The sequence below is a fragment of the Drosophila pseudoobscura genome, chromosome 3, assembly GCF_009870125.1.
Source record: "Drosophila pseudoobscura strain MV-25-SWS-2005 chromosome 3, UCI_Dpse_MV25, whole genome shotgun sequence".
NCBI classification, from domain to species: Eukaryota; Metazoa; Arthropoda; class Insecta; order Diptera; family Drosophilidae; genus Drosophila; species Drosophila pseudoobscura.
In genome coordinates, this window is record NC_046680.1 from 7,218,624 (window position 1) to 7,230,897 (window position 12,274).

The 12,274-nt window shown below is 47.7% G+C and overlaps 1 protein-coding gene and 1 long non-coding RNA gene across 2 annotated transcripts; one reads left to right on the forward strand and one right to left on the reverse strand.

Moving 5' to 3' along the window:
• Positions 1–750: 750 nt before the first annotated feature.
• edl (ETS-domain lacking) lies at positions 751–7,161 on the forward strand. Its single transcript, XM_001360383.4, has 2 exons — positions 751–1,356; positions 6,289–7,161. The coding sequence occupies exon 2, from the start codon at positions 6,313–6,315 to the stop codon at positions 6,847–6,849; it is 537 nt and encodes a 178-aa protein (XP_001360420.2). The 5' UTR covers positions 751–1,356; positions 6,289–6,312; the 3' UTR covers positions 6,850–7,161.
• LOC117183609 (uncharacterized) lies at positions 1,846–2,708 on the reverse strand. The gene is made up of 2 exons (XR_004468735.1): positions 2,416–2,708; positions 1,846–2,234 (listed from the first exon to the last, which is right to left on the reverse strand). It is a non-coding gene; the product is annotated as an uncharacterized lncRNA (long non-coding RNA).
• Positions 7,162–12,274: the final 5,113 nt, after the last annotated feature.

A 12,274-nucleotide genomic window follows, 5' to 3' on the forward strand; every position in this document is an offset into this window, starting at 1 on the left:
ATATGTGGAAGTGCTATGTACACAGTGCACGCTCGAAAGAAGTACTACCCTTGGGTGGAAAGAAGCAACGGAAAGAGGGAAGTGCCTTACTTTAGTTTCCAGTAGTTTTTCCAATCCCTTGTCTACAGAAGTTCGTTTTAGCGAGTGCTCACTTTTCCATACCATGTACACATGTTTCGGTTTTGGTAACGAAGTGTGAAATGATAAATTGATGGAAAATGGTAATGGAAATTTGAATAAATTGGGTGACAAGTCAAAGGTCCACCACGATGAGTTTTCCTCTAATGGGGAAATGGTATTTGAAGTTGAAATCTAATGAACACCCGATGACAGCCGCTCAGGGTTGGAACATGAAAGGGATAAACCATGGGGGTTTCCTGTCACTCTCACGCTGAATTTCCATGTTGAATCGCTCTTCTATAAAGTCGCTTAATCTCTAAACAAAAACCATCGAATCCAGCAGAAGTTAGCCCACATTTCCCATCCTGTTGGCCCTTTTCGATCTCTGAAACCTTTTCATTGACCTCAGAGATGTTGACTCAATCAGCTTAACAGTCGGAGCCGAGCCAGAAATGCGGGTCGGGCATCGTACTGCCAGATACAAACGATCTACAAATATGTCCACAGCTGGCGGGCCAAAACAGCTGAGAGACAAAGAGAGAGAGAGCGAGAGAGAGCAAGCCCACAGTGAGCGCACGAGAGGGAGGTCTATTGTGCGCACAGAGAGAGCGAGAGAGAGAGAGAGAGACGAGCCGAGGCAACAAAACTCGCTGCACAGACACGATCGCTATCAGTCGAAAACGCTGAGTGCGCGCGAACAGACCGCAGATACAGATACACCAAAGCACGAGCGCATTACTCATCCGTCAGATACGAAGATACTCGCAGTCGCACACACAACATTGCAGTTTGCAAACTGGATTTACCACCCAAAAACCAAAAGCCACAAATCGTGTTAAGTGAAAAACGAAGCAAATTGCAGCAGCAGCAGCAAACAACAACAAAAACTTTCAAAACTCGAGCCAAAGCGAAATAGAAAAAGTAGTTCAAAGCGTGAAAAATACGTTACATGCTGCAAAAATTGTGAAACGTATCCGAGAGATACAAAAGAGACAGACAGAGAGAGAGAGAGAGAGAGAGCGCTTGAAGCGAAAGCCAAGACAAGCGACAAAAAGTGCAATTTCTAAAAATATAATATACATATCAAAAAAATATAGTTAATAATTCCAAGCAGGAAGCTTCCATCAACAAAAGAGATAGCTCGTAAAAACGTAAACAAATCGGAAGTTCCACTATCGAAGCGGATTGCCAAAACAAACTATTGTTGGATTAACATTCGTTCATTTTCCGATCAAGGTAAGTTGGTTTACATATTTTCGAGCGAAGTCAGGCTTCGTTTATGGCCCTCGTTACCACTCCAACCAACCAAAAAAATACCCAAAAATCGATTTGAAGGTTCAATCCATTAGCCAGCATTTTGTTGGTGGGTCAGACTGTTTTGTTTTTTGTGGCTTTGGCTAATTGACCTCTAAAGATGTGCTCCAAAGTGTTGCCAGCATTAGGCCTGACAGATATATTTAAGTCTGTAGAGTTATTGGAAAGATTATAGTAGTTCAAAGATTTTAAGGTCAGCACAAAAGTTCGATGAAGTTTTTGAACAAGCTCAAATCTTTTTTAAAGGGATAAACCAATGTTAAATCTTTTTTTTTTAGTAAAACACAGCTAATGAATATTTCAAAGACCTTAAAGTCTATGTGAAAGATTTCTTTGAAGTGCAGCTGCAAACATCTCAAGATAATGAAGATTTAGTACAAGTTAAGAACCATCTTACAGGTTTACTCAAAGTTAAGCGGCTTTAGTCTTTATTTCAAGCCAAAACATTTGTAGTAGGACAGCAGAAATCTCTCTCCTAAGAACGGTATAGAGAAAGAGAATGGAGAGAACCGCAACGTGGAAAACACCACTACCACTGCCCCATACACACGCACACACACGCACACACGCACACAAAGCGACACTTAAAATACCAAGACGGCAGCTGCAAAAAAGAAATTTTTGTGGCCAAGTCGATAAAGATGCATTCAGCTCGATTGTTAGCCTCCCTCCGCTGTGGTCTGGTCTGCTCTGTTCTGTTCTGCGGCTCTCCTTCAGGGCTCCGTTCTGTTCTGCTTCTCCTCCTTATTGAATGCGCGCGCATGCGCAAAGGATATGCGCAGAGGGATGGAGATGGAGACCTACAATGAAAGGGAGGGTGAGCAGCACACACACACGCACACATCTCTGTATTCTCTGTAATCTTTGCAGCTGCAGGACAGACCGAATGTGCACCTGGTCCCGCAGTCCGTAGTCCGCAGTCCGCAGTCCGCAGTCCGCAGTCCGCAAAGCGCCTTAATTAATTTCCCCCAGCTGACTCACCTCCAGCTCCAGTCCCGAAAGGAAATGACAAACCGCTGACCGACTTGAACGCCTTCTACTCTATTGACGTCTTATCAGTCTTCACCTCCGGGGGGCCAACTTCCTGCTGCATGCCTCACTACACCTTGACACGTGCCTCCCTCCCCTTGATTTAGTCGTACTCTCCCACTGAACAACTTAAAAGACTCCGAGAGGCTATTCCGAGATGCATTTGGCGCCATTTGGCCGTACACGCGGCTGTATTTTCCTGAACGCATCAGCGACAACAAGACCGAAAGTCGTCACACATCCGTCCATCACGACAGCGACAGCGCTGTGGGGCTGCAGCACTGATGGGGAAATGATGAATGGGGGACAAGCGACGGCGACTGTCAGTGTGCAGACGTCGGGCAGACGGCGATCCCGATTCCGCCGCCGCCGCCAGACGCAGCCGCCTCGATGGCGTTACATGATTTGTAATATCAGCAAACATACGTCACAACAGCAACAGCAACAGCAACAGCAACAGAAACGGCAAGAAGAACATCAGCAAAAGCCACGACAACAGCAACATGTGCATAAATGGAATCCGGTTCGGCTGCTTGAGTGCGACTGCGGCTGGCAAAAATGTTTATTTTTAAAAAAATATTCAGCAGATTATCATCTGTCGTCTGGTGTTTTTGCATCGCTTGTACTCCGATGAATGGACGAGTTTATTGCCTTGAAATCTAGCCAAGAAAATAGACAAAACCATTTTGCGTTTGCATCATGTTTAATCATGTTTACAGGATTTACACGAATGGTAAACAAAATGATAATTATCTGACAAGAGATGTAAACTTTTCTATTGAAATGCAATTTTATTCGGCAATTAGAGAGCAGCACTGAGGATCCCAAAGACTAGGCAAACTTAAATTTAAATTTAAATTTCTATTTAATTTGAATTTAAATGAAAGAGGAAGGTCTCCCATTTTTGAAGATGATAAACGTGTAAATAATAAGCGAATTATGTCAGCTTCCATGATAAATGTACCAAGAATCTGTATTGAGAAAGCGGAAATGCGAGATGTGGGAGCGGATGAAGGAAAAGGAGATTGCCATGGGATGGGACCCGTCGTAAACACCCGCCGACAGAACAGAACAGAGCAGAGCAGATCAGACAAGACACAAGCCGACACGAAAATACACATACAACACTCGTACATACATATTTGTGGATAGCAAATTACGCACTTAAAGTGCTCGCCAAAATGACAGGAAACGCGTCATTTTTACGAACTTCAAATTACGATTTTTTACGTTTCGTTTGTCTTTTGCACACTCAAAGACGGCATGTCCCCAGGTCCCAATTGTGTGTGTGTGTGTGTGTGTATGTTTGCGTGGTTGTTTGTTTAGTAGCTGCCACTAAGTAGCTACGAAAGACAGGGACAGGCAGAGACAGAGGTAATGGTGCAAAGTGCAAACATACAAAAAGACTGACAGAGCGAGAGCGAGAACGCCCTTTAAGCTATGAGTATATTTCGTGAATGTAATTAAAACTGGCGCAAGTATCGCACATTTCCTCATTTATCTGCACTTGTGTGCGTGTGTGTGTGTGTGTGTCAGTATTTCCTTGGAAAAAACAGACAGAGAGAGAGAGAGACGAACAGGGTGCGAGGGTAAACTGCATCCTGTGTGCGAAGGCGGAGGCGGATATGCGAGCATTGCACAGTCGATTCATTCCACTTCCTGTCATTGACTTTGTCAACGGACAAAGCGAACACCAAATAGTAACAGAAAACCATTTCCCCTGCCCTGCCATCTAACCCCAAGACAAGACAACGACGAAGCGTGAAAATGCGACGCGTGCTCAACACGAGTTCTGTTCTCGATCAGGCGAATGTCATTGCCACGATGCCATGTGCTCCCGCCTCTGCCCCCGCCACTGCTGCTACTGTTCCTGCCACAACGAATCAATCACTCTGTGGGTGAACGACATTCCCGTGTTCGAATCACGAAACGGAAGCCCCGCCGACATTTGGCATTTGATGAGGAATAATCGTAGTCATCGTCGTCTCACCTACAAGCTTTTCACACGCTTTTCCTTTGACTTCTCCGACCCGAATCGTGGCAGTGGCAACCCATCCAGCGCTGTGCCCCACCACTTTTCATCTCTACAATTTGAATTCGAAATCGCCTGAAGTTCGGCAATAGTTGGAATCATTCTCCTGCGGGGGGCTACGATCTCCCACCTCTACCTATCTTCTAATGCTGTCCCTTGGAATAGTTTATGGCATCCGCTTTAGTGAGTCACCATTCGGGTGATAAGCGTGGGCCGTAATGGGGGCTTTTGGTGGAGCATTAGTCCCATCTAAGAATTCGATTGGGAGCTCATTCAACCTGCTCCGGTGCACCAACATGTTTAGCATAAACATATTTTCGGGTCCAGAGCATACGACCCCAACAACAAGTGGCATTCATTGCCCTTCCCAAAGCGATGTGTGTGGTGGTTCCGACAACTCTTTCCATATTCTGTTGATTCAGCAGTTCATTTGTTTGCCGCATAGCCCATGGTATCCAGAATTTCGTGGGAAATGTAGCGCCCTTCCAGTGCCACTGCCGCTGGCAGCGGACTGTGTAATTAAAACTGATTCCCTCTACAGCGAGGCGACTCCTTTACGCACTTCCTTGGACGGAAGCTCGCTTGGGTATTCCGGAAAACTATTAAAAGGTTCGCCCCGGCGCTGGCCCCGCTTCCTCTGTCCTCTGACTGTTCCCCAGTCAGAGGAGCCCTTAAATCTCGGCACTCGGAGCTGGGCCGCCGGCTTCCGCTCTCTTGGCTTCCCTTCCCCTTCTCCTTCTCCATCCCGTTCTCATTCCCATTGCCATTTCCACTTCCATTCGCATTCGCATTCGCATTGACACCTTTTATGCCGTCCGTCGGCGGATGTTCCCTTGCCGATTCAAAATCGGTCTTTGTTTTGCTCGCCTCTTTCGCAGCTGCCAATTGGGAGGGTAATTATTTCCGCTCTTCCGCTCTTCCTCCGTCTCCGCCGCCGTTCCGTTCCGTTCCATTCCGTTCTGTCTACGGTCTGTTGGTAATCGCAATCGCAGTCGTTCTCTGCCTGCGTTTCTATGTCAGATCCGTCCGCCTCTCCCGCCCCCCCCGTCCGCTCTCTGTCAGCAGAATGTGACCGCTGATCGATATGACAGCAGCGCTGGGTAATCATTATTCAGCGCTTCCTTTCGCGTGCGACCCGACGCCTCGATGCGGATGACGCCCATTTCTGCCATCCGCCAACAAGGTCAGATTTAATAACAAAATATCATTTCATACAGAGAGAGAGAGAGACAGCCAGAGAAGAAGAGAAAGAGCGAGAGCGAGAGAGAGGGGGACAGAACCCGCAAAGTTCTTCCATTACGAACTTTGGATACTCTAAGTGGAGTGGCAAATGAGTAAACCCCCATGACTAACTTGCGGATGAGTACTATTCGACTCCCTGTAATCCTGGAGCAAACGGGTATACTGCCTTCGGCTGGGTGTATGTGACAGGCCTATAGAACCCATGGATCTCAGGGATATCAGTTGTAGATACAATTATATTTCTTTCTATGAAAGAGCACACAGATATCAAATCAGCTCAGAGGGTATCTCCTAGTCGTCGCTGCATCTCATCCATTGATTCGTTTTATGCGTGTTAGTATTTGTATTTATATTTTCGCTGCCGTTGCGATTAAAACAATTGCCAGCTCGTGAAAGCATTTCCGTCACCCAGCCCAGCCCCATGTGCATTAACCCCCTTTCCGCTGCCACGCCCCGCCCAACTCCCCTTCCGCCAGGGGCTCCCGCCCCTTGAGCGACAAGTGAGTCACCGCCATTAATCGCAAAAATGCCTCTCTTTCTTTCACTTGCAGACAAGAACGCGACCCACAATCACCATGCAAGTGGAGGCCAGCTATCCAAAGTATGCCGGACGTGTCCCGCCCCTGGATCTGTCCCAGGTGAACGCCGCCCAGGAGCTGTGGGCCGTGGGCAGTGGGACGCCAACAACGCCATCGTCCAAGCGTCACCACCACCACCACCATCCCTACCACCACGTGCTGGACAAGTGTCGCGGCGGCGTGTCGCTGCTGAGCTCCGACGACCACAACAACAACCGATTGAGCATGACGGGATCGGGTGACGACATCATGATGAGCCCCACGACCAGCCTGCCGCATCCCATGGGATCGGATGGCCTGCCGCTGGATCCCCGCGACTGGACGCGGGCCGACGTGTGGAAGTGGCTGATCAACATGGCCGTCTCCGAGGGCCTGGAGGTGACGCCCGAGCTGCCACAGAAGTTCCCCATGAACGGCAAGGCGCTCTGCCTGATGAGCCTCGACATGTACCTGTGCCGGGTGCCCGTCGGCGGCAAGATGCTCTACCGGGACTTCCGCGTGCGCCTGGCCCGCGCCATGGCCGTGCTCTCCTAGGGGACCTCACGGTACCCCACCCGTACCGAGGTCCTTCACCTTCTCACTGGTTGTACATACTCTAGGGTTCGCTTAGGCTAGTTTTAGTTCAGTTAGTTGTAATGACTAGTCGCTAGTGCTCTCGTTGATTAAGTCTTAGCCATTAAATCTGCATTTCGATGTTGTCAAAGAAGCTCTGGCTCTTGCTCTGGCTCTGGTTCTCTTCTTTTATTTGAGTTGAATCTGGAGCGGAAGTGGAGCTCAAATGCTGTCCTATTAGTTGATTAAGTTCGCATCTGATGAAAATATAAAATGAAATTTTATAAATGAAAACGTGGCTTGGCTTTGCATCTGTAATTGGAGATGGAATGGAAATATAAAAGTTTCAAGTATGAGATGAAATCGAAGATATATAAATAAATTTCTGTGTACCCAACTAAGGAAACTAAGGATCGAATTTCCACTCACAAATATAGATATGAAGATCTATACATATAATCCCTACATGTATGACGCTGAAACATGAGAAATCAAGTGGCAGAATGTACTCATATAAATTTGTAGATATGGAAAGAGCATTGATTTACAATCCACAGTTAGAGGGGAATGCTTTGTCGATTCTTTGGCATCTAAATTCTTGGTAGGCATATTAAATATATAGTCGTTATAGTCGAGTATCCACTGCTGCATCCAAGTTCTTTAGTCTTTTAGTCTCTGAGGCCACTCACTAGCTGTGAATTTTAGAATAAATGTGGTTTATTTTGGTCTCTGATCTCTGTCTCCTCTCCTGTCCAACGGAACACTTACCAGGCGATACCAAATTCCTAAAAGAAGAGATCTTCTGTGCTTTATGTTCTGTTTATGTCTTTCCCAATTCCCCCAGCAAACCCGCGCATTGACAAGTGAAATACGTTTGCCCAATTAGCACATCATTAACATAAACTTAGGGACGGGGATCGAAGGGGGGAAAAGTGCCCCCACACACTCACACAGAGGCACAGACACACACAGACAAGTGCAATAAACTCTTTGTTAGTGCTGGCCAGAAGTTAATGCCAACATTTGTTTAGGCCTAGGCCATACATAGATCAGATCACCACGAAAGTGTTTATTTTCTGAAGACCCTGTTTTCCGTGTGTGTGATTAATGGTGGACGGACTGGGCGGGGGGAATGGAGTCACTTCATAGCAAATAGAGGGGGAACGGAAAGGGGTAGCTGAGAGATCTGTCATCTATCTAACCATTCAACCATTCATCTGGTTTTTAGAGCCATGATTCCCATTTTAGCCCCCATTTCAGTAGCAACACAGCATTTGCAAAAAACAGAAACCAAACAGTGGAAAAATTATGACAATAACGGATAACGATAATCAGCATCGGTAGTCAAATAGAACCCGGATGGATAGATAGAAAGATATATACATACATAGCGATAGAGAGGGAATGAGAGAGATAGATAGAGGGAGAGAGAATTCAAAGCGCTCCATCCGCCCGTGCATCCGCTCATTTCATTTGGGTTTTTCTTTCTGTATTGTGTGTCTTCTATGAATGAACAGACACACAGATGCATAGACAGACGCACAGATACATAGATCCATAGATACTCAGATACAGATACGTGGTTCACGTTGCTCTTCCTGCTACTGCTGCTGCTGGTGCTGCTGCTGCTGCCGTTGACGCGCTCCATGTGGCTCATTGTCGCTCGATTTTTTGTAAGTTTGCATTTAGTGCAGTTTGGCTCTGTTTTCGGGAGCATCCGGGATGTAGTTAAAGGCAAAGGAAGTGAGACAAATGAGCCCCGACCTCAGCAGCTCGGGACCCAGACCCAGACACAGAGCCGAGCTGTTCAGCCGCTTACCTTGTAAAACAGATGTCGCAACCTGACACATGCCACAAAAGAAGAGGCACAGGGCAACGGGCATGGGCATGGGCATGGGCATGGGCAACTTCTGGGCATGTCCAGCAGCTGACGCTTCACAGGAATCTGCGGCCAGGAAGGGACACCAACCAGGAATTTCAGCTGAAATTGTAACAGTTGTAACTTCATTTCAGTTGAATCCACAACTGAGGGGTGAACCCTGAGCTGGAGGCTGGAGCAACCGAAGTCGTCCTTCTGCAGGTAAATAGGATGAGGCACATGTGGAGAGGCAGCGACAGAAGGGGATGTGTAGCGGTTCCCGGTGGCTCCTGTCCCAATGCGGCCAGCCACAAACACACCTATCTTCGATGTCAAATTATGATCAATCATTCGCCCCACTCCGCCCCGTAATCAAATATTGATTCATAATCTCTCTATCTTTCTGTGGCCGAGGCCAGGGGCAGGGCAGCGGCGAATAGTCTAAGCAAAACAAACCGGCAAATCAAATAAATCATATAAAGACCGGGAAAATTGAGGAAATGCCGCTTATGTAAAGTAGAATATCCGCTGACAGACGACGACTGGCGATCGGCGATCGGAGAACGGCGACCGGCGACCCGAGCGACCCAAAGCCGACGAACGGAAGACGAGGTGCGAAAACAATAAAACACGGACGGAACGGAAGTGGACGCGGAAGCGGACGGAAGCGAGCGGAGAGCGGAGGTGACGGTTCCGTCGATCGCTCTGCGGCTTTCTCAACCGCACGCTGCACACACAACGGTTCCAGCTACCGGGCTTCAGCTTCTGCTTCTGGCCTGCCCTGCCCTGCCATGCCCTGTGCCCTGCCTTTTGTGCCTTTGCCAATTTGTCGAAATGCTTTTCCGCTTTTCCGGCTTGTTGTCTTGCGGCTTCCCGTAATTGAATTTCGTTTCGAAGGAAATGACTAAACCAAAAATCTTTCACTCTCCTCAAGTGCTATGACTCGCGGGAGGCCCCAACTTATCAAATGGGCTGGGGTTCGATGGTGCAATTGAAACACTCCAGAGCAACGGAAAGAACTTTGGCTTCGTTCTCTTTTTTTTTTGTATTTTTTAATTAGTTCATTGGCTGCAGTGGCAGGGCGCGATATTTCCCACGAAAGTCTGGATACCATGGGCGATGGGGTAAACAAATGAACCACTGAATCAACAAAATATTGAAAGAGTTTCCAGAGCCACACACAATGCCTTGGGTTGGGTATATGTCTGGGGGAACGGGGGGGATGGGGATGGGGGAATGCCACTTGTTGTTGGTTGTCTGGGGAGTTGGATTTCTGGTTTGTTGTTTGTTTGTTTGTTCTGTATCCGAATAGAAATGCTAAACATGTTGGTGGATCAACATTAGAATGGACCATGCACCGGAGCAGGTCGAATTCGAGCTCTAAGATGCGACTAATGCGCCACCAAAAGCCCCCATTACGACCCACGCTTATCACCCGAATAGTGACTCACTAGAGCGGATGCCATAAACTATTCCAGGCGACACCATTAGAAGATACGTAGAGGTAGGAGACCGAAGCGCCCAGCAGGAGAATGACCCATAAGGAATACCTCCAGCTATTGCCGAACTTCAGGCGGTCCACAGCAGGCGAACCATAATTGTGCTTCGTCTACGAAATTCATTATTTCGATTTCAATTTCAATTCCAAGAGGTTTTGGGGATAGGGAGCAATGGGGCTCCATGGCGAGCCCACCCATGAGGCAAACATCTTGGCAACTTCCGCCCAGCGTTAGGAGGCGGTGGAATCTTGGCACTCTGTGATGGCAGCGAATTCAAGAGCACTTGAGGTTCCGCGCATTGGATTTCTGCGTTTGCGTTTTGTTTTTTCGGGGGCCTCCACGACTTGGTTCTCACTCCCACGCTCTGGAAACTCGGCTTTGGCCATGAGAGTAGGAAAAGCTGTGTGAAAAGTGTATTTCTTGTTTTGTTTTTTGAGGGAAATGCCGAGAGGGCAGAGGCGGAGACAAAGACAAAACTGTCATTGCCAGCAGACCAACAGACACACAGATACAGATACATAAAGAGATACGGATACATGGGAGAATGTTGTGCATGGCGAGTGTGGTCTGATTGCCACACACTAGAAGAAGTTCATGGGAACGAACTTTGCGGCCACTCAGCCGTAAGTCAAGTGTGAAGGGAGAGAGGGCACAGAGGCACCTCCTCCATGAGAATGGAATGGAAAGAGCAGGGATGGTATGGGATTACAGCGTGGGCCCCAAACAAGTGCAGCCATCTAATAGAGTTCTGCTTTGTAGAAGATATCGTAGTACCACAAGCCATCCCTCCCATGAATGCGACAATTAAAGAGTTCCTCCATTCATGAAACTGCATTCACACCCGCTCCCCTCCCTCTTCTCCGGCAGCCCATACATTCCTGCTTATTTCCCCCCAATCCCCAATCCCCATCCCAATCTCAACTCCAATTACTTACTTATGCAAGGCAACGCATAGCTGTGTGGGCGTGTCATCACTTTCAATTTTGTGGCCAATTTGAGTGACACTTTCTGCCTGTTTGTCACGCCGCTTGCGTAGCCCCAGGCATGGAGGACAGTGGCGTGGTAGGGGCAGCAGGCTAGCTGCCAAGGAAACCTAGAAGAAGCCACTTTGTGTCTGGTCGTTGTCTGCAACGGCGTCTGCCTCGCTTCCGTTTCCTGCGCATAAATTTTAATGAGAAGAGCAGGTTCTCCCCCCAGTCCATTCGCCTCCCTCTTCCTGCTCCTCCAATCAAAACGCTATCAATTAAAGACACCAGAGGAAAGAAAAAACAGCAAAAAACCCTTTGAGAGTCGATTTCAATGTCTCTTACCTTGACTTTCGAGAGGGGCCTACACATGTACAAAGTCACGGCTATGTTGGCCAACCATTAACCAGTTTGGCCGAAAGGAGAAAACAAAAGAAAAGTCGAGGCAACAGCCAAACGGTTGGATGAGGCTTTTACTGGCTTTCCCAACCATGAAATTCGCGAAAAAAAACACGCGAGGAGGAATGTGGGGTGAAGCGAAATTGCTCGACAGGGGTTTACCCTATGCGGATTAGTAAGTCTGTGTGTGGGATCAAACAGAGCTTTAATACAATTTTCTTAGACTATTTTGTAAAAGCTTAAATACCGTAGGACAGATTTCCAAAAAGATGCACGTAGAGTGCATGCAAGTGCTACTTTCTTGTGGAGAATTAGAAGTAACCAGGTCAAGAAGTAACTTGCAATAATTGCGAATTGACTGACTTGATTTGAGTTCCTTCCTACTCCTGCAACCCAATATACCCGAAGGAAGTCTAGGACTCTCACTAGGGGACTCTCTCTGTGGCGCTGTCTCTCTACGATAATGCTGGCCGGCCAGTGGCCACACACACACACATTGCCTCTTACTGCATTCAGCTGGCAATCGAAACTTGTTTTTCAGGTTCGGCGCACGGCCAGGCCAGCGACCATTCTCGGCTGATAACAACAATTGCATTGCTGTGGCAGCAGCGACGTGGTGGCGCATGCGCACAAGCCTTGCGCATACTTTGGCTTCTTGGGTGCACAGACCTCCTGCTCCGCACCGC

What these genes read in the sequence shown, in the direction of transcription:
- edl (XM_001360383.4), top strand. Translation starts at nt 6,313, where the DNA reads ATGCAAGTGGAGGCCAGCTATCCAAAGTATGCCGGACGTGTCCCGCCC.